This window comes from Symphalangus syndactylus, chromosome 5 (assembly GCF_028878055.3).
Source record: "Symphalangus syndactylus isolate Jambi chromosome 5, NHGRI_mSymSyn1-v2.1_pri, whole genome shotgun sequence".
Lineage (NCBI taxonomy): Eukaryota > Metazoa > Chordata > Mammalia > Primates > Hylobatidae > Symphalangus > Symphalangus syndactylus.
The window spans coordinates 151,085,386-151,108,148 of NC_072427.2; the positions used below are offsets into that span (position 1 = coordinate 151,085,386).

General features: G+C 38.0%; 1 protein-coding gene and 1 pseudogene across 6 annotated transcripts in view; one reads left to right on the plus strand and one right to left on the minus strand.

Moving 5' to 3' along the window:
- PARP11 (poly(ADP-ribose) polymerase family member 11) overlaps positions 1–22,763 on the plus strand; it is a 62,561-nt gene that overhangs the window by 30,297 nt on the left and 9,501 nt on the right. For 4 of the 6 annotated variants that reach the window (XM_055281068.2, XM_063639952.1, XM_055281071.2 and 1 more), the window contains 4 exons: positions 11,398–11,526; positions 15,172–15,247; positions 18,925–18,997; positions 19,079–19,209. In XM_055281068.2, coding sequence (XP_055137043.1) covers positions 11,502–11,526; positions 15,172–15,247; positions 18,925–18,997; positions 19,079–19,209 — 305 coding nt within the window. In that variant the 5' untranslated portion in view covers positions 11,398–11,501. Of the gene's footprint in view, positions 1–10,430; positions 10,481–11,397; positions 11,527–12,405; positions 12,527–15,171; positions 15,248–18,924; positions 18,998–19,078; positions 19,210–22,763 lie in introns of all 6 variants that reach the window. The other 2 variants (XM_055281061.2, XM_055281069.2) reach the window with 2 other exon arrangements.
- LOC129483518 (OTU domain-containing protein 4-like) lies at positions 3,563–7,149 on the minus strand (annotated as a pseudogene).

Genomic DNA, 22,763 nt, shown 5'->3' on the forward strand with positions numbered 1-22,763 from the left:
ATTTCTTCTAGATTTTCTAGTTTATTTGCATAGAGGTGTTTGTAGTATTCTCTGATGGTAGATTGCATTTCTGGAAACACTTCTTAAGGCTACAAAACAGAAGATAGAAAAATAAACAGGAATATATTCAACACTTACAAAAAGTGATATGATAAAGAATATAAAGTACTAGTTTCCTTTTAACACTTGAAAAGATACGTATATATAGTTTTTTTTACAAGTAACACACAAATGATTACATCTTCACATGCTCTTAAAGTATTATTTGTACTCAGTGTGAGGCTATTATCGTTTTTCATACATAAAATTTTCTAGCTCTGTAACACAGTGCAATTTTTAACCCATTCAAGTAAGTTCAACCCCAAAGTTGCTGCTTCCCAGCATTAAGACATGCACCCACTCCTCTTCTAAGATTTTCTAAAACTTGTATTTCGGGGAGAAAGACCTCTTTTAAAAAATAATCCCAATTAGTGGGAGAGTAAATGGCTGACAACAGTAGCAAAACCTTAGTTATTTGAAAATAACATATTGGAAATGAGACATTATTAGGATTTTAAACAAAAACAATAGCATTTAGACATAAAGTAGGAAGCAAAACACAGTAAACAGAAATAGTGTAGCCAAATACGCATTCTCTTCAGCTACACTAGAGTGGACCTTGCTTAGTACCCTTAAGTAAAAGACAAAACATTTACCTCATCTAAAAATGAAGGTAAAACAAAAGAGGCCAAAATAAATATTGCTAGTTTCTAGGATGGCTGAATGTTTTCTAAACCAGAAATGGTTAGAAAGGAACTTTATTGCACCAAGTCAATCATAAGCAAGTTTGCAGTTCACAGGCATTTTAATTCAACCTTGAGTCACAAAGGAAACAACACACTGCAAAAATACAGTCTGCATTAAATAAGATATATCGGCATTGTGGTCTGGGAAAACCTACTCTTGCCAGGACAAAGCAGGGTCTGAGCTCAGGTCTGCCATGAAAATGAATTTGTGGGTTATCAGTAAACAGTATGAGGACTACATAGATGCCAGCATCCTGCTGCCAAGGAGACATGGGGCAAGAGTTGAAGATTTATTTGAGAGAAAATGAAGAGACATACACAACACCAAAGGGAAAATAGCACTGGAATCAAGTTCAGCCAAAGCACCTAACAAAAAAACAGGTGAGCTTTGGTCAGTCTGTTCTTCAAAATATGTGTGATCATAATATGGTGAAGTTTCATAATTTCCAACTCAAAAATACAAATGATCCTCAGTTCTATACTTTTGCCTCTATTCTCTTATAAAGAAATATGTCAACATACAGTATGACATAAACAGTTAAAATGAAGGACAAACGCTTGCTTAGCCTTAGTTTGACCTCAGCATAAGGCAAAATCCCCTTGACTAATTAATACATTTAAAAACAAACTTAAAGGAAAAAAGCGAAACCAACCTTCATGCAAAGATTAATTTTAAAACTATCAAAAGTCAGTTCTTTTATTCCAGAGGTCACTGAGAAAAGTACCATCTGCTAAAATTCTCTTTCAAGCACTTCTTCCATCATATCCTAGAGGTGAAATATGGGAAACAGAAAGCAAATCAGTGTTTCCTTCAGGAGCTATATATTCTGTTACTCAATTGAGGTAAGACAAAGTGACAGTGAAGATATGAATAGTATTTCCTTCCAATTTTTAAACATTTTCAGAAGCTGAGATCAAACCCCAGTCAATAAAATGCAGGACACTAGAAGCAACAACTTATTTTGGACTCCTGAGATCAAACACATTGAACTTTCAAATCTGGTGTTTATATCAAAATGTGATTTTCATTAAAATCAGGTAAGCTAGTCCTACATAAAAAAGCATAAGCTGAAAGTGGAGGACCCTCTATCTTCTCATTCCTTAACTGAGCCACCAATGTTAAGAAAAAAATGGCTTAAGCGGTACCTTCAACAACTATTCTAGTTTAGAAGGTGACAACAAATTCTTTCAATAGGTTCTCTCAAAAAATGTTTGCCCCACAACCGTCCCAGTCTTTACAATTTTTTACCTAGCACCATCATAATAAAATGTTATCTTTCAAAGTGCTCTCTAAAATCCTGTTACATTATCTAAATGCTAATCACTACTCAAATCAGCAGTTACACAGACGTTAGGTAATTAAAACAGCACAGAGGTAAATAACCATTATTACAGTACAGTGGCGATTCACTGAGCCCAGCTGGCATCCAAACATTCCCATAGGTTATCAGAGAACCCAGAAAACTCATGTTTCAGTTTGTCAAATTCAAGTGAATTGTATTTTCTTAAGTAATTTGCTTTATAAAAAAAGTCACCGCATCTGGTTTTGGCTAGGTATATTACACATGGCATGCAAAGAGAAATTACTACTATGTTATTTGCATAGTACTCAAACTTCCTGATCAGAAGATAATCTCAACATAATAACAGAGTGGATTTTCACATTGGTATGTACAAATAAGGAATATAAGCTACAGTTATTTTTACAAAACAACATGAATGAATACTGTGTTAATTCAGAGTTCAACCTCCAAATGAGAACAGAGTACAACATGCAAAGGGAACCTGTAGTGAATACTGCAAAGACTGGAAGAAAGCAGAATGGAAGATGTTACCTACCTAAGGGTAACAAGCTGTAAAATACAAAGCAAAACCATTTTCTAGCAGCATCCTCTAGAAAAGAACTAGAAGTCACAATCATATTATCTTCTATACAATAGTTCCAGCCCTGACAAGTAGAACATGCAAGTGTAAAGTGAAAGTGATACACAACCAATGGTGCAAGGGGGAAAAAAAAACACACACAATAACTCTAGAAACCTGTCAAGCTAAAAATTTTTAACATTTCTTCTCACAAAATATTCAGAATCTGTCAGTGCATTAGTGTTAAAGTGGCATTAAAAAAACTTCTGCAGTTCTAACTGATGCAGGTTATTTTCAAAATGCATAGCATCTACATTTCTTTCAAGTACGCACCACAATATTTACACCAGTGCTAAGCATTCTTGGTGGAAACAGCCATTTCATTGGATTTCCTACTATTCTTCTATGCAATCTCAACAAATACCAAAATTCAAAAATATACCTTATGAATATTATAAGAACTATATACAACATTGCTAAGACACAGTTAATAGGCTGCCTTATGTGAATATTAAAGAGAAGACATTCAAGTTTGACAGATACTGAGATGAAAGGCCTTTGGGTTGGAAGCATTTTAAAAGACAACAGTGTTTTAGGCTGAGAATTGTTTGAGGCCATTTATGACTAAGTCATTGCATAATAAAATACACATTTCTATTTGGTGCAACGTTATGTTTGGAATCTATAGTGTGTCAAATGGTGTATTTTCTTGTCACTTTAGTAAACACTATAAAGCACACATTTCCAACATTTGAACAAACTTATAAACTTATAAGGAAAAAAGCCAAACACTAAATCTATAATGTTTTATATTAAGCTGTTTATAAAAAATACTTTGACAAACATCTTCTACTTTTTACGGGGACAGTCACTTGATAAATAAAGATTCCGAATGAAGAAAACTGGCAATGCCAGGAATTAACCTGCCCCCTTGAACTCGTATCCAAAATATCTTGTCCAGTATGGGAGTGAAGGTAAGGGAGCTGGGGAGAAGAAAGAGTTCCAACTGGGGTTTTTACTTTATTGTATTTTTTTAAAGCCTTCAGAAACATTCCACCTAAGAGTTTCTGTTAGAAAATACTTCGGCAACAACCATCAAGTGTGCTGTCCCCTATGGCCATCTCCCATCCCTGTTCTCCTCCTATCTCCCCTAAATGGCCGTCCTCTGACATTTCGATGGTACTGATAACCTTCATCCCGACTTCTGCTTGGCTGTCCTTTCCAGAACTCCCCACTTCTCACATGTTGATATCCGCCCCTACCAGAATAGCCCCAATCACTTTTGTACTTCTTGCTTCCATAAGTTTGATTATAGAACTGCTTGGATCTACCACTTCTCAAAATATTAGACACTTCATTTTCATCTTCTAAACTCTCTTCTTTTGGTCTTTGCACTCTGCTATCCACAGAGTTGGCCCCAGGGCTGACCACATCAGCAGCAGTCTTAGGATCTTTTACTTTTTCTGTTTTTTCTTTCAGACTTTGAATGGTCCTTTTAGGTTCAAGTTCAACAGGCACAGTTTCTCTCTCTGTTTAGAATCTGAGTGGGAGGATGAGCCTTTCCCTCTGCCACAGGAGGGATGGAAGCCAATGCCATATCTGCCTTTCATGTCTGGGAAGATTGCTCTGTCCGGCCTTCGTCCGGCTTACTGCTCACACTTGCTTCAGGGAGAGAATGTATGTTCACCCCTGGCTTCTGGAAACTCATCTACTGTTGAAACTGAACCACAATCTTTAGACAGATCCAGATTTTCCAGAGACAGATCCAATTCTCCTTTCTCATCAGAGGGCAGGACAATATTCTGCCTCATTACTGGATTTTCTATGAATCCCTGAAAAGGGTGCCCATACCAAACATGAGGAAAGAAAGGAGGTGCAATAGGAACTGGGCCTAAGAATGGATTGGGTCCAAAAGATGGTTGGGGGAACATATTCTTGCCACTTTGTGACTCTTCATAATCAGCATGCAGAAGCTGCCCAGGGGTCTCAGATTCAAGATCAGCCTGGTAAGACAATTGTCCATGACTTTCGGACACCTGAGATGGAGGGATAACCAGAGGTGAAGAAAATGTCGGCAGTCCAACCTCTGGCTGTGGCATTTGACCATTAACACTGGCCTCAGTCTGCATAGGAAAGTGGGCATCAGTACAGGTACAATCACTTTCATTCTGAGCAGCAGGAGCCTCTTGGAACCAGGGATTATGAGGATAAACAGGGACAGGGACCTTTGGGTACATCCTGCAGGCTGCCAGGTAGGCCTGGTGCAGAGGGTACAGGTAAGAATGTGGGACCCACATAGGACAACTGTATGCCTTCACGAAGATTGAAGAAGAATCGAAGAATATTCTTATCTTTAGGTAGGTCCTCCCCAGTCTGACACAATGGCTCGATCTCCCTTTTCATTACAAGGAAACCCGGGATAGAGTGGGTCTTGATAAAGTCTCAATGTCTGAGGCAAAGGCATCAAGGGCTGGTTAACTGCCTGTATTGACACAGGAACTGGAAGGATGTTAAATGAGCTTGGGATACAGCAGAATCAGGTCCAGTGGTCAAAGTCTGTGCCACTGACAAAACGGGAATTGGAGCAGGGACACCTGTTGGTCCAAAAGTTTTAGGTTCACTTGGCCAGGCTGGCACAGTGGCTGGTAAAGAGGGCACCGCAGGAGTTAGATGTACCTCTGGAGAAACTAGAAGGGGAGCTGGATTTGACAAAGACACATGTTCTGCTGGCTTTTGTTCTGCAGGTGAAGGGCACTCTAACTTCTTTGACTTTGATGGTGACGAAACTTGCATATTTATCATCAGTAATATTCTCCAATGTGCTTGGTTCGGGTCTTTTATCCAACTATGTCCATGAATAGAGTCTTTGTCTTTTCGTTCTTCTGTATCCATTCTCCGCCTGCTTCCTTTTCTGTCACTTACATGTGATGACTTTCTCTGGACACATGGATTGCTACTCTGAGAAGCTGACTGACTGATGAGCTGGAAAGGGCTGGGAAAGCCTGTTCATCTCTGTTCTGAATCTCACAGAGTAAACGGGATTCTTCTATAACTTGCTTCCCTCTGCGCTCTTCTGGGGAAAGGCTGAAATAGATTCTCGACTCGTGTGATCAAAATCCTCAACTCTTTCTTTTTTTTTTTTTTTTTTTTTTTTTTTTTTTTTTTTTTTTTGAGACGGAGTCTCACTCTGTCGCCCAGGCTGGAGTGCAGTGGTAAAATCCTCAACTCTTTCACGATCAGGTTTTCTTATGATCTGTGAAGGTGTCCGGCTAAGATTTTTGTGCTCACTGGAGAATTTCTGAGACTGTGACCCTGAAGAATGACTAGAGAACGCACGTTGTCTTACTCCTGAAGGATGCTGCAGTCGAGGAGGTAGTGCTGATGGGGCTTTTATTGGCTTGCTTGGATTCTTTGGCCCTCTGTAATCCATATCAGAATGGAAATTTTGTTCAGAAGTGGAAGGTTTTTTCATCTTCTTCCCTGACACTGTGTTCCAGCTTTCTGGGGGAGGTGCCTTGAGGTTCTTTGATGTGTGCTTCTTTCCCAGTTCTTCAACCAAAACTGGTCCATTCTCAGAATGAACTCCTTGAAAAACTGCATTCAAAAATTTTCCATTGTGATCCAACCTAACTTGACATTTGTTTCCAACTTCATATTGTAAGCCAGCAGCAATGGAATTATCACGTTTTTGCTGAGCTTGTTTAGACTTCAGCCAAATTTCATATTCCACATTTCTATAGACTGCAGGATTGAGTGACTTCAGAACCTTTCTAGACAAAGGCAGGCTAGTAGAGTTCTCATTGTTCTTCAGCTGCTCACTGCCTGACAAAGGTTTAAATCCATTCACAACAGCAGCAGCAGCAGTTTTACTCTTGCAGCTGTCATCCTCTGAATCCGATATTTCACTGTTGTCTTCAGCAGCTACTTCCAACGTGTCTAGTTCCATCACAATTTTACTAACATCAGTTTTAAATACCTTCTCATATAGCAATTCATAAAGGAGAGACTGACACATAGAAGAGCTTTCTTTATACTTTATGGGATACACAATATCATAATGATTTCCATCTGAAAAACACAGTAACACCTTTTCAGGAAAATTATTTTCAGTTACTTGTGAAGGAGAAACATTTGGTTCCCGATAAATTATAAAATCTTTCCTGCACATAAGAGAAAGGGCACTTATTTCCATTTGTCCTACCCATTCCTGTGGATTTTCCAAACGCTTTAAATATTCTTCAAGTGATCCTTCTATAAACGCTTCAAATTACTCTCTGTTCTCTCGAAGATAGTGAATATAGGCCATTCTGACTTCAACATGGCGAGACTGAGAGTGCAATACCTGCTCCGCCACGGCCTGGAACAGGCACGACCCGTCCTTGGCAACCAGTTTCCGATACAAGCCCAGTTTCCGCAGATAGGCGTCCATGGGTGTCGCGTCCTCACAGGACCCCGCGCCGCCCTGGTGCCCGCCGTCGGGGACGCCGACGGCCGCCTCCATGTTGCTGGTCCTGCTGCAGGCCAGGCCAGGCCCGGCGAGGGCTAGCCCCACATGGTCAGACCGCTGGCTGCTCGACGCCCCGGCCTGGAGCAGGCAGCGGCTCGGGCTGGGGCTCGGGCTCCCCGAGCGGCGGCAGGCGGCGGCGGCCCGAGGCAGCGGTCCCCTCTCTCCGGGCGCATAGGGGAGCCCTGCCTAATGCATGGCTGTCCGCACGCGGCCGCCTCCTCGGAGCGAACACGTGCCCACGACAAACTGGGGGAGCGGGATTAAGGAAAACCCCGAGAGTGAGTAGTCACTTCCCGACGGCCTCGCTGCCTGACTCAGGACCCAGGCCGGCTTCTACACCTCTGGGCTGAAGGAAAGGAGAAACACCAGCAGCCTGTCCGTCCCAGGGTGAAACTAGCCACAGTCTGGAAGCCTGAGGGAGAGGGAGCCCTCTGCCTGTCTTTTGGCTACATGTCCCATAGGTAGAGCCTTCATAATACGGACCTGGTGGGATGTGGGGAATGGTGCAGTTTGTAACTCAAACGCCACAGACTCTGACTTGTTCTGAGATTAAGTTTTCTTAGATGAATGTTTCTCCACTTTTTGTATGCCCTTAGTACAATTTCCAGAGACTTTAAACGTTTGTTTTTTAAAATAATTTTCAGCAGTTTTTAATTTTTAATTAATTAATTTTTGTGAGACAGGGTCCTGCTGTGTCAAGCTGGAGTGCAGTGGCATGATGTTAGCTCACTGCATCCTCAAACTCCTAGGCTCAAGTAATCCTTCCATTTCAGCCTCTCAAGTGGCTAGGACTACAAGCATGCATCAGCATGCCTGAGTAATTTTTATTTTATTTTTTTTTGTAGAGATGGGGTCTCACTATGTTGCCAGGCTTGCCTCAAACTCCTGGCCTCATGCAAACCTCCCTTCTCAGCCTCACCAAAGCCCTGGGATTATAGGTGTGAGCCACCACGCCCGGCCTACTAGTTTTTAAAATGTAGTTTTGCCAGTTCCACTGAGCTCCTTATTCTGTCATTCTGGAAGTTCTCGTTCATTTTTAAGCTCTTAAGATCAGGTTTGAGATCTTTATATGTAGAGGCAAGGAAGTTATTATTACCAAATATAATTTCCTCCAGATACTATACTCATGCTAACAAAATAAATTATACTTTGTTGTAGTAAACTAAAATTTATATCAGAAAACTTGAAACCAGTCTGGAAGGCAGCCTTATTTTCCTTATATAGACCAGGATTTTGACTTTAAACTCATTTTCCACACAGCTTTTCAATTTGATGATTCAGACTGACGGTTTCCAGGCTCTATAAATAAAGATTCTCTTTGTAACAGATAACATTACAGACAGGTTCTACCAGCATACCCATTGCCCTTGAAACTTTACAAAATGCTTTGCTGCTTTGTACTAGCTTTTTCTTCTTCCCAGCCTGCTTCTAATTACCAACAGGAAAATCAGACAGGATATGGCATTGTGACTGAACAAGTTCATTCATCTAACATTATTAAATACCTACTTCATAACCGATAACTGGTGAATATTCTTTTTATTACCTATAAATGTGTCCTAGCCTAGAGCCATTCTTACTATGGTTGCGGTATTTTAAAGTTATTAATTTAAATTTGACTTAACTCTTTGAGCATAATTATGCAAAATCATCATTTCTTTGGAGAGAAAACTTACTGTAGAAAATTGAAATGTTTAATCTTATAAAATGCATCTTTTGAAAGAAACCCAGAGCATCTGTGAAGCAAAGCAATTAAATTAAATGTTAGCAACATAGGAGAGGAGAAATACCTGTCCATGTGTGAAAAGGAGACAGTGGGGCTTGGTAACTTAGGGGAAGAAGTGATGTTCAGGAGGCCTTAGGTGTTTCTTTAATATTCTCTGTACTGCTAGCTGTGAATCTAGACAAAAAATTATATTATTCTCTGCTTTTTTTTTTCCTGACTTTAATTGGAAAATAATCACTTATCTCTCCTGCACATTGAATTGTGGAAGAAAAAAAATAGTGTAATTTGATAAGGAATTTTATAAGATTTGAAGTGCTTTAGGAATGTTCAATACAATGGTACCTGTCCCATCCAAAGCTATTTATAACAGAAAGCTCTGAAAGGATGTTGCTGAAACACTTTCATTTATAATCTAGCCTAAAGCGAAGTCTTAGGTAAGGTGTTTTATAGCGGAGCACACATGTTATATGTATGCTGTATAAAGGGAACTTTCCTATTTTCTATTCTCTTTTCTAATAGAGAAAAGATAGAACTCGTAAGGCAAATATTTTTCTGAACTATTAGCTCCAATCTCATTCTTCCAAATTTTTCTGGTTATTTTCAGAAGAAAAACTAAATTTACGTCACCCTTTCTTTCCTTCTCTCTTTCTCACAGTTAAATGGCCCAATGAAATGAACATTAATTAAAAAAAAAAAAAGCAGTAGGAATTGTGAATAGTTTACTGGACAGTTTGATCTTAAACTTTAAATCATTGTCTTTATTATGTGGTTAAAATATGTAAGGTAAATAGTGGGTCCTAAACCAGAAGGCTTTGATCCTAGGGTGTTCTATTTTTCATTTCTTAGAAGCCAACCAAATTTAAAACATGAAGAAAAAAATGGGAAATAATCGTAAAGCATTGCTTGAGTTTCCAAACATATATAAAACATAACAAACCCCCTTCACTGGGGTCAGGCACTGTACTTGGTACTTTACTGCATTGTCTCATTCATTTATAGCAACAACCCAATGAGGAAGGAGTCTATCATTTTTCATTTTGTGAAGAGCCAACTGTGGCCTAGACAAGGTAATAGAAACTTATTCCAGGTTACTACAGCTTCTGAAAATAGGGTGGACATTTTAAATGATGAAATTAAAAGGCAAATATTTTCTGAATTACCCAGTAGCACATATTCTTTGTTAAAAAAAATCAATGATACAGGAAATCAAATTTTTAACAAGTCGTCAATAACTCTATGTTTTTATATGTGTATAATTATCCACACACAAACACAGAGTGAGAGAGAGAGAGATCTGAAAGATATGCAGTGAAATTATAGCATTGGCTAACCCTGGGGAAGAAAGGTGAGAAGGTACTAGGAATGGAAGTGACGGTTAAAAAAGTCTTTAGCTTTATTTTGAATGTTCTGATTTTTTGCAAGAAGAATATTTTTTATGTAGTGGTTGTATAAACTTAATAATTTAAAAACCCTCAAAGAATGAGGACAGGAAGCCGAATTCCAGATTGAGTTTAATTTTCTTTGACCAGCCTCTTTGTCTCCTTTCTAGAGACTTCTTGATTGCAATACCCAACCAAGAATGTTTAAAACTTTTCAAAGGTAATGCGTATGTGAGTGAATTGGTGCAGCTAAAGTTATGAAATCACTGATAATGAAGTATAAGACAGTATGTGACGGTGGCTAAGTGCATAGACCCTGAAACCAGGATGTTGGGTTTGAATCTTGACTTCCTCATCGTATGACCTCTCTATGCCTTAGTTTCCTCATTTATAAATTTGGGGTACTGATAGTACCTGTCTCTAGGTTGTTGTGAGACCTAAATGAGTTACCATCTGTGTAGTACTTAGAACAGTAGCTGGCACATAGCAAGTCATATAAAGGTTACTATTATTGTTATTTTATCCTGACACTTAGAAAAAATGGTGGTAGATCGTTGTATATACATCCAGACTTTTTTCTATATATGTGTGTAAACATTTACATACACTTATACACACACACATTCACAGGAGTAAGTATATTTTTATTAAAATTGGATTATACTATTTCTATTTTTTTGTAATCTTTTACACTCAACACCATATAAATATCTTTCCATGCCATTAAATGAAATGACTGTTTAAAATAAAAATTAGATGCATTTGATCTTAACCAGTGTGATAGCATGGGTCCTTTTGACCAAATACATCAGCATAAGATAAAATCGAAAATGCTCGGGGCTATGCTGAAACCTGAAGTGCTTATTGATGTTGATCTAGCTTACTTAAATGCCTGAATAGACACTGGCATATTCTACCTAAGATGATTATTACTTGCCTAAATTGTTAAGCAGTGATGTCCAACATTTTAAATGTTTATCTTCAGAGCCAATATGAAAGATGGAAAGCTGTTTTTAAAGGGTCATGGGAGGAAAGACACTTGAATACCACTCTTTGTAAAGAAGTAAAATGATCTGTAAAAAGTATACTTGTTATTAATAGGATTATTTCTTCCTCCACCTCTTTCTGACTTTTCAGGAGATGTTTCACAAAGCAGAAGAATTATTTTCTAAAACAACAAACGATGAAGTGGACAACATGGACACGTCAGATACCCAGTGGGGCTGGTTTTACTTGGCAGAATGTGGGAAGTGGCACATGTTTCAGGTACCTCCTTTCCTTTAATTTAGCAGAAGTGTTTTCGATTCACTTAGCGTCACCTTGCTGATGTATGTAAAATGGGTATAAATATAGAACTTGAAGTCAAACCTTAAGGAAATAAAATTGTTTAACTAAAAGAAAAGTTAGAAATTCTTCTAGTCCTTTTCCTTTTCTTTTCCCCAAGTTTTCACACTCATGTATTTAGAAGAAACAATATGTGTTTACTGTGTGTACAGAGGGCGAATGTGACTGAGAGTTGCATGGTGTCAGCACATCTGAGCAACTCCAAGTTTGGTTTGGTGGACAAAGAGAAAGGGAAGAACAAATCCATATTAAACACTTCTGTATGCCAGGTATTATGTTAGGTGTTGTACATTTATTTTCTCCCTTATCCTCACAGTAACTTGGAAGCAGACGTTAACATTCTGTCTTACAGTCAAGGAAAGTGAAACTCAGAAAAGTTGACATAATTTGTCAAGGGTCACACAGCTAGTTAAACTGAGATTTGAATCTGTACTCAAAACCTGTAGTCTTTTTTTAACTCTACTAAACTATATAAAGAAGATTTAATTTGAGGCACTTAGAAAGTATAATTATTGGAATAATCTGTAAAAATTGTAATTATCTGGAAAAATAACTCTATTTCTATATATATCTAGTTATTGAAGGGGACTATAACCAGTTGTTTCTTCACTGGAGATCCTTTAACCATTTTCAATATGCTGGCTTAGTTGTGATTCTCCCTGTGTGTTGGGAACTAGAACAGGTGATTAGTAAGTTTCCCTTGTCCCTCCATTCCCTGTCTCTATGACCACAGTACCACCTCTGTGGCCAAGTCATTAATGTGAACAGCTGGTAAATGAAACTTTCTGGTTTGTCTTAAAGCCGGATACCAACAGTCAGTGTTCAGTTAGCAGTGAAGATATCGAAAAAAGCTTCAAAACAAACCCTTGTGGCTCCATTTCTTTTACTACTTCCAAATTCAGCTACAAGATAGACTTTGCAGGTATGTTTTTTTCCCTAATAGTTGTGTGTTTTTAGTGTATTGATATGATAAAATCTACAGCTCTGAAGGTCAGGATTAGTGGATATATTTGCAAACAGTGAAGTATATCTTTTTTGTTATATACAAAAATACCTCTATAAAAATTCAAGTTTTAAAATCTTGAGCAACATTGCCTTTTATAAAAGGTGTTTATATGTTTGTATATATTAATGTATGGGAAGATTGTCTTATATATTAAGTGCATTTAATACTTGTCTTCTGAGGAACACAAAACACTGTATCAGTTGTTTTATTCATCCCATCGGTCTTTTGAAATAGATAAGAACATTTTTACTTTTTTTTTTGAGACGTCTCGCTGGGTTACCCGGGCTGGTGTGCAGTGGCATGATCTCGGCTCACTGCAACCTCCGCCTCCCGGGTTCAAGCAATTATCTGCCTCAGCCTCCCGAGTAGCTGGGATTACAGGCACCGGCCCTCACACCCGGCTAATTTTTTTGTATTTTTAGTAGAAACAGCATTTCATCATGTTGGCCAGGCTGGTCTTGAACTCCTGACCTCCTAATCCACCCGCCTCCACCTCCCAAAGTGCTGGAATTACAGGCGTGAGCCATCTTGCCTGGCCAGAACCTTTTTACTTTAAGGATCAAACAGATGTTAAGTGAGAAAGTCATAGGTAGCTGGCAGTAGTTTGAAGAACAACTTTTAGCTGAATTATCTTTCTCTTGATGTCTTTGTCAGAAAATGATTTCTTTAATGGACATTGCCTTCTGTCATTTTCTGATTGATTTGGCTCTTCCACAGATTAGCCAGATAATCTGGAAATCAGCCCCACTTTGGATTTCATCTGTGATATATGGGCATGTTTTGGGGTATCCCATGAAAAACCTGATGAACTGAGCTCCTCAAGTTTCAAGGTGTTAGTTACAGCTATTTATTGCTTAGAGGCAAACAAGACCTGGATGGGAGGGTTTCTTAATATAAGTACGTTATGTTTGCTGCACAGCTTAGTCCTTTAGCTGTTCTTTCTCAATTGCTGTGAGTAGTGTCTTTATGACTGTGTTAGTAGTGTATTGTGGCTGGGTAGGGTGGTGAAACGTTAGGAAATCCCCTTGGATGAGCCAAGGCCCAGAAACAGTGAAGGGGATTTGTCCAGTAAGGGATTGATGGAGCCAAATATGCAATAATTATTATCCCACCAAAGTTGTTTTTCTTGCTTTTTTTTAATTATCAAGAGTTAAAAACCATTAGATCCTTACTCGTGACAAGCCATAATTTTTTAATGCCATTAGGCAAATAAGCAGGATTTAAGAGGCCCTGACATTTGTCCCTCTGTTGCAGTCTAGGCAGAAGGTGTCTGGTAGGCATTTTTCGTCATGTGTCCAAGTATTTTTGAGGAAGAACCGAAACCGAAGGATATGCACAGACAGCAGACCTCATGTAGAGGATGAACTGTATCAAAGCATTTGGTAGATAATTCAGCAAGCCACATGTTTCGGAAGGAATTTTTTTTAGTAGATTATACTTTTTGGAAACTTGCTCTCAGAAAAAAGTTTATTAAAAATATCATTATTAAGGAATAGGAGTTACATATAGTAATAACTCAAGTTCCCCAGCCCTCTATGTAATGATCCTGTTTCAGAGGCGTGGATGTTAGCATTTCACATGTACTCTTTGCAGTTATCAGCTCCAGCCATTCTGCCACTAGCCAACTCAGGTTTTCTTTATAAAAATGGTGAAAAGTAAACTCAAAATGCGACAGTCCAAGAAGATGGCATCACAGGTCTTGCTCCACATGCTGAGATGATCTTGCTTTTTCCCTGAACAGTGGTAAATCCAGTATGTGTAGAGTCTAGGAGAACACAGAAAGGACAGAACACACTTTATACTAGCCTTGGCCTGGGTGGGTAAACCTAATCATTTTGAAATGGAATGATGTCAATTAGGTGAGATAAACAGGCTAGAATCTTACATTAAGAATCACTACTAAACTTTGAGGAATGAAGAAATGGACCTGGTAAATATTGGTATGACTGAGGCATGGATGAAAGCAGAAAATGATACCTTTAAGTACTTAGTCTCTTATCGCTAGAATCTTTTTGTGTAAGTTTGTACTGGGTCTAGCCAGGTTTCCTATCTTTTAGGTTTAGTTATATAATTAAAGAGAAATCAGGAAATGTAGAAATTTTTGAAATTCTGTGAGTTGTACAAGTTTTATAATCATTTCCAAAATTTTTGGAGAGATGAAAGTACATTTTTCTTCTTAATAAACCAACCACATTTAATACTGTAATTTCTCTCTTTCTAGTACTCTTAGCTTTCCTAAGTTTAGAACTCTCCTAGTTTAGTGTCTGTTTAACCTAAGTGTGATACAGAAGGGGAATAGACCGTGCATACTGAGCAGTGGATGAAATTAGCATCTTTATGTGTGAGCTTACGTCAAGCAATGAAGCTGTGCTTCCTTGAATAGCACCTTCACAACATGATACATAGCTGTATGGTAAAGTGCCCATAATATACTATGCTTGCCAGCTACTCCCAAAGCTCCGTGATTCCTGATCATCGCATAGCGTGGCTATTAATCTTCATGACACTTTATAGTACAGTGTGTTTTTATGACTTACCTAATATCTTGTCTTTGTATACAGAAATGAAGCAAATGAATCTCACCACTGGAAAGCAGCGCTTAATAAAAAGAGCCCCATTTTCTATCAGTGCTTTCAGGTATGGTAAAGAGAATAGGGGTGGAAAGAGTGGGTTTTTTTTTTCCTTACTATTGGACAGAAAAACAAATAGACTGGAAATATTTTGGTAGGTCATTTAATAATATTGATCTTTTAAATATCAAATCTTGGGCCAGGCACGGTGGCTCACGCCTGTAATCCCAGCACTTTGGGAGGCCGAGGCGGGCAGATCACGAGTCAGGAGATTGAGGCCATCTTGGCTAACACACAGTGAAACCGCATCTCTACTAAAAATACAAAAAAATTAGCCAGATGTGGTGGCGGGCGCCTGTGGTCCCAGCTACTTGGGAGGCTGAGTCAGGAGAATGGCGTGAACCCGTGAGGCAGAGCTTGAAGTGAGCCGAGATGGCGCCACTGCACTCCAGCCTGGGCGACAGAGCGAGACTCCATCACAAAAAAATAAATAAATAAATTTAAAATAAATACATAAATATCAAATCTCTCATTTGTTGACAAAATAGCAACATTATTATTTAAGTGCTTCCTTTCATGTTATCCTTTTCCTTCTTGTATATTTACATTTTATAATTCTTTAGAACAGTTTGCATGTTTGTTACAAAATGCCTTATGGTCTGTGCTCTAAACTCACAAAGTAACTCACTGAGGTAAGTTTAAATTGTTAACTTGGAAATACTGTCTCAGAGCCATACAATTATTGGGGCCGTAAGAACTAGGTAGTTGTTCACTTTGTTTCCACCTACATTGATCTCCATTGGTCAACTTCTGGGAGTAATTTCAAATTTGCAGAGACTAAGGGAGTCCTAAGGAAGATGGTAGAACAGTGGACAACAGTATTGCTTTCTGTTCCCTGGAACTTGGTTGCAAATTTTCTTTTTTGCTTGCTCTGGCCATAAGAAGTCTGAAAAAGGAGGTATAAATGTTGGAAGACAATATTTATTATTCATGTGAATGGACTTGAAGGAAAAAATCTTAAAGCATATCTCCTATTTTCTAAAATGACTCTTCAAGCAAGTATTGAAATTCTTTTTGTTCAAATAATTTTAAATGAGACTGGAAAAAAAAAAGGTAGCATGTTAATTGCAGGGAATGCCTATTTGCTCCTTCCAAGGAGATTTTTGAAAGGGTTAAAGAAAGAAATATTTGAAGTTTCTGTCAGTTTGTTTTTCAAGACTTTTGGTTTTATTTTAGCATTTATTTTGGTTTTATTTTAGCATCACAATTTAAAAGTTATTCCAAGTACTTATAAAATGAATGCTCTAGTACTTCTGTGGAATATAGAGAATAGTATTTCCTCACTAGCTACATCATATCCACATTCTTTAGTACAAATAATATAATAAAAGAATCACTTATCTTCAGAAAGTATTTAATCTGGGAGAAAAATGAAAAATGAGACATAATAATGGAAGATGTTGTTGTAATTGTACATTGTATCTGCTATGCTTTGGTGGAGACAAGAAGCACTGTGATGGGATCAAACACTTTATTCTGTCACAGACTGTACAATCCATAGAACAAAGACAGGACAAGGAGAGAATTAAGCAGAATGGAGGACAATAAGCAAGATAATAATAAAAGGAGAGGATTGTTTAGGTAAGATACAATAGGGTGTTGAAGGTCAGTAGGTGCTGATATAGAAATATTTATTTACTGTGGGAATACATTGAGCATTTATCACATGCAAGTAATACATGCTTCCTATTGGCAGGGAGTTGTTTAAGGCTGTTGACTACATAAAAACTAAAAAAATTTTTTGGTCATAGCAAAAAGATACTTTAGGCCAAGTATGTTTTAGGCATTTTTTTTTCTCACAGAAAATTGGGAAAATATTTTTATTCATTGTTGTAGTTGAAGGGATATTCTCCATATTATATGAAGTACTTTTAGGACTCTCTAAACAGAAGATCAACATGGGCAGACAATTTGAACAGTTCATACAACCTCTCTCATAATAAGATAAAAACAAATTAATACCAGACGAAGTTTTACTATCAGATTGACTACAATTCAAAAGTTTGATCACACACCTTTTTGGAGTGGTTGTGGGAAAATAGGCAATTTCTGTATTTCTGGTAAGACTGTCAGTAGGTACGTTCACAGACAGCATTTGGTTGGTGTCTGTTAAAATCATGAAAAAATATATTCTTTGACTCAGAAATTCTATTTCAAATATGTTATTTTACAGATAGACAAGTGGACATGTAACATGACAGATGAACAAATGTGTTCCTGCAGCATTTTTTTTTTTTTTTTTTTTTGAGACGGAGTCTCACTCTATTGCCCAGGCTTGAGTGCAGTGGTGCCATCTCGGCTCACTGCAGACTCCGCCTCCCGGGTTCAAGTGATTCTCCTGTCTCAGCCTCCCGAGTAGCTGAGATTACAGCCGCACGCCGCCATGCCTGGCTACTTTTTTGTATTTTAGTAGAGACGGGGTTTCACTGTGTTGCCCAGGCTGGTCTCAAACTCCTAAGCTCAGGCAATCCATCTGCCTCGGCCTCCCAAAGTGCTGGCATTACAGGCATGAGCCACCGCGCCCGGCCAGCATTCTTAGTTGGAGACAAGCTAAATATTATTATGGTATATCCATACAGTGGAATTCTGTGCATCTGTAAAATAGAATGCATTCATTCATTCATCCAGTACTTATTGAGTGTGTACTATGTACCAGGCTCTGTTGTAAGCACTAGGAATAATGATACTCTCTATGTACTGTTACAGAAAGATCTCTAAGAATCTATGAAGTAAAAAACAAAAAAACAGGTGCAATAAATGTATGCTTTATGCTACCATCTGTGTGACCAAAAAGCTTGGCTTGTATTAACCTAAAGAAGCTCTGGAAGAATACCCAAGAGACTAAAATAATAATTACCAGGAGATGGGGCAAAAAGTGAGACTTGGACATACCAGGGACTGGAGTGGGAGGAAAACGTCTCATGTATATGTTTTTATACATATTAATTTTTAAATCACGTATTTGATTTTTTTCTTTAAAATAAGTTTGAAAAAAGTAAACTAAAGATCGGTTTGAAATTTATTAATTTATTTAGTAACCTCCAATCACTGGAGGCGATTGGTGTGTCATGTTCAGCCTTTTGCTATTAAATCCCTCAACATCACTGTGTTTTTCTGTATTCACATCCGGTGGCTTGAACATGTTTGATAGTTTTTAAGATTTACTGACTGACTGTGCTAATAACCCTTAAAGTTAGTGGACTGTTGGAGAGAATAGTGGGCAATTAACAGAGAAAAGTTTAGGTTTGAGTTAGATCTTGGAGAACATTGAATGAATGGTTGAGGAGTTTTGATTTTATTCAATAGACAATATAAATACGAGTTTCGGCCTTTTGTTTTCATCAGGAGCTTGATTTTATTTTTAATTTCTTTGCCTAAAATCTTCTTTACATTTTAAAGAAATTTTGGAAATTTCAAAAAAACAAGACAGAACTAAGCAACTGTTTTTGAAATTTTTATGATATGTAGGGTTGGATATTTTCCATCAAAAGTTCACTATTCATCACCTAAAAAGTAGCACACAGAGACATTCAATAATTTTTAAATAAAGAAACCAAAGGCTATATTTAATTGCACTTGTCACAATACCCTGAAAATGAAAATTAAGCTTTGAAGAAAGGCTAAATTCTTGACAGTAATTATAATCGGCTTCTGATATTTTGTTTTGTCTTTTGCTGTTTCAAGTTACATCTGTGAAAACGAGGCCATCCCTATGCCACCACACTGGGAGAATGTGAATACTCAAGTACCATATCAGGTAAGAGTAGAATTGACTGAATATACCAATGAAAGAAACCGGAAAGGGCTGCAGTAAATCTATGCAGATTTATTTTTCCAGCTTATTCCTCTGCACAATCAAACACATGAATATAATGAAGTTGCTAATCTCTTTGGGAAAACGATGGATCGCAGCCGAATTAAAAGAATTCAGAGAATTCAAAACCTAGATTTGTGGGAGTTCTTTTGCAGGTGAGATGATTTCTAATCTGAAACTTCTCCTTACCACTATGTCTTTTATGGTTAAAACATAAATATTGAATTGTATTAATTTTCAGTGGCGTAGACATGCTGTTTTTCTTGTACCATATTTTGACCTGGTCTCAGGGCTGTTCTTCGGCATTCTCAGGGAGTGAAAGACTTGCTCTGTAAACTTTGCTTGTAGCATGGCAATGCGAGAAGCTCCTTCCTTTCAAGGTTTAGAGCTACGCATCTTGGCTGAAATCAGCATTACAGAGGAGTGTCAGAGCTGTTTAGCTTTGTTGATATGACTTCCTTGGCTAAGCCTTTTATTAGAAGTCTCTGCAAACACTGTTTTGTTTTTAAATCATACTATCTTGCCAATAGTCTTTTGTCTGTTTTAGTTTAAAGAACACTTTAAAACATACCTTCAAATTTCCTGCTTAGCCTAAAGTTTATTTTGTAGATTTAAAATCTCAATTCCTTACTAGATTTAAGTGGGAAATGACCCATTAAGTTGGGTGACTCATCACTTAACCAAAATAAAGTCCATTACAGAAAACTTAAAGCTATTAAAGGTATTATCCAAATTAGCCTGTTCTGCCGTATTTTTTATGACATGTAAAAAAATTAAAATAAGCGGTTCTCTGAAATATTTTCAATTAACATTTGTAGATGAGATTTGGTGTCTGATATTTTTAAATACATAAGCTGACTTTTAACTTTTTATTCAGAGAAATTGCAAATAAACACAAAAGTAGAGTCTAATATAATGAACCTCATGTATCCGTCATCCTGATTCAACATCTATCAAGATTTACCACACTTTAATAAACTATCTCCTTTTTTGTTATTATTGTTGTTGCTGAAGTATTTTTAAGCAAATCCCAGACCATAACTCATTTCATTTCTATATACCTGAGAATTAGGCTGACTTTTGTTTGGTAATGATACATGGAATTCTTTTATGGTTCTGACTAGTTAATATGGCCTGCGTACACTTCAGGTTTTATTCTCATAATAGTTTACGGTAATAAGGGGCTTTCAGCTTGCGTTCTTTATAGTCTTGGGTCTACTGGCCAAACCAACTTTTATTTCTGATAATAACTGAGTTTAACTGAGTTTAGACAGTTTAATTTAGTTCTTGTTTAGATGATTCTTTTATAGAGGAAGACAGAAGCCTCTGCCTCCTTTGACTTTATTCTCTCAGTGAATAAAGTAAGTTTTTCTAAAATAGTCTGATGAAAATTTAATTCATTATTCTTCATCAGCCCTCTGAAGTGGAGATCAAATTGGTCTCCCTCATAACTTGAGTCCCCAATTAAATCATAGTGGTGAAAACGTACCAGTGATTCCCTAGAACATTTTATACTAAGAATTTCACTGGAAACAGTTTGACTCTGGTGATGCCCTTCATGGTTTTATGTAATGTCAGCCTATAGAAATCTGTGATGGTAAGTGAACCTGCCACCTGAAATGACAGTACAAAATACCGAGTCTCATTATAAGGGCAGCGTGTCATTTTGACATCATCCTGAATAACTAAAATAACTTGGTCTGTCTCACTGTCACATAACCTATGACTCACCATATAGGTAGTCAGGCCTACATGAGTCCATCCAGCAATAGTTTTCACATTGCCTAGGCCTCTCTTACTTCCCCCACTTCTTCTAACAAAAATGTCTCAGTACCTACTTTATGACAAGCACTGTTCTGGGCACTTGGGATATAATGGTACAGAGAACCATAGCTTGGAGAGCCAGACCATTGTAACACAGAAATGTAGGGGTCAGCACAGGGCGTCATGGGAGCACAAAGTGAGGGGATCCATCCACCTTTGCTAACAAAAGTAGGGGATATGGAGTGGAGTGGGTAGAATTAGGGAGCCCCAGACACCAGTTGGATAGGGGAAGGGCATCTCAGGCATCAGGGACAGTAAGAGCCAAAGTCTGGATATAAGAGGGAGCACAGAAAATTGAAACAGCTTCAGATTGAACAGAAATTAGGTAGAATGGTGAGAGAGGAGGCTAGAATGGTATCAAGAGGCAGAGCATGCAGGAGTTTGTAGTAGCACCACTGGGGTGGTTGTGTGATCATCTTTAGTAGCCTTGAGTTGGATTGAACCAGAGTGGAAGTCAGAGAGTTATTGGGGGCTAGACCACGTGGGGCCTTATAAGCTAAACTAAGAGGTTTGGATTTTTTTCTGGGACAGTAGAATGCCATTGTAGAACTTTAAGCAAGAGAGTGATGGATCTGATTTGCATTTTAGAAAAATAATTAGGCTGTGCGGTGGAGAAGGGATTTAGAGCAGTGGTTCTCAACTGGGAGTGATTTTACCTGCTGGGGGACATTTGGTAATGACTGGAGTCATTTTTGATTGTTAATGTGGCAGGGTGGGGGTGCTACTGGCATCTACTGGATAGACGCCAGGATGCTAAACATCCTACAGTGCATGACACAACAAAGAAGAAGCCTTCACAACAAAGAAGTGTCCAACACAAAATCTCAGTAATTTAAATCATAGTTCATAGCAGGAGACCAATTTGGGAAATTGTTCCAGTAATTAAACTGAGACACATTGGGTTGCCTGATCCAAAGTGGTATCTGCTGTGTTGGAGCAAAAAAGACAGTTTTGAGGTATTAGGGTTATAGAGTGGTAGGGCTTGGTGCCTCACTTACTGTATGCGATGAAGTGGATAAGGGAGATGAGAAAGATAACTCCCAAGTTTTTGGCTTGTTTTACTTAATTAAGGGAGTATCAGTAGGAACATCTTTAGGGATGATGGAAAGGGAGTATTAGTTGATATATAGCAGTTGACATATGGGTCAGGAGTTTAGAAGAGTGGTGTGGACTAGAGACAAAGGTTTTGGAGTTGTTAGAAAATGTGGGGTAATAGAAACTATAGGAATGAAGAAGGTGACCAGAGAGTGTATGTACATTAAGAAAAGAAGAAGGCCAAGGGTCAAATTCTGGAAGGGATGAACAGAGGAAGAGAAAACCCAAGGAGGAAACTGACAACCACAGAAAGTGGGAGAAAACCAATAGAAGATGTAGTCACAGAAGCTGGAGGGAGAATGTGGTTTACACAAGTAGGTGCCATCTGTATGATTACATACTGAAAAGATGTCAAGTAGGATAAATTTGAAAAGTTCCTTTGCATTTTTCAATAAGAAGGCCATTGGTAACTTAGATGAAAGCAATGTTGGTAGACATCATATTGTGTATACAGCAAATGTTGACAACTTTTTCAAGAAGCTTGGCAGTGAGGAGGATGAGAGATGTGAGAAAACAGCTAATGTGGGATTATTGTTATGTTACGTTTTTAAAATTTAATCATGGAAGAGAACTGAACATTGTAATTGGAAAGGACCTATGGAGAAGGAGAATTTAAAAGACTCTTAGAGAAAGGGTGGAAGGGCAGTTGATGGATTCCAGCTCCTGAAGAAGTGTGGTGAGATGAAATTCTGAGAACATATGTCAGAAAGGAGATAGAGAAGGGTGGTCCAGTTATGTTTACAGGTAAGTAGCAGTAGAGGATGAAAAGAGGAGTTAGGTTAAGGAGTTC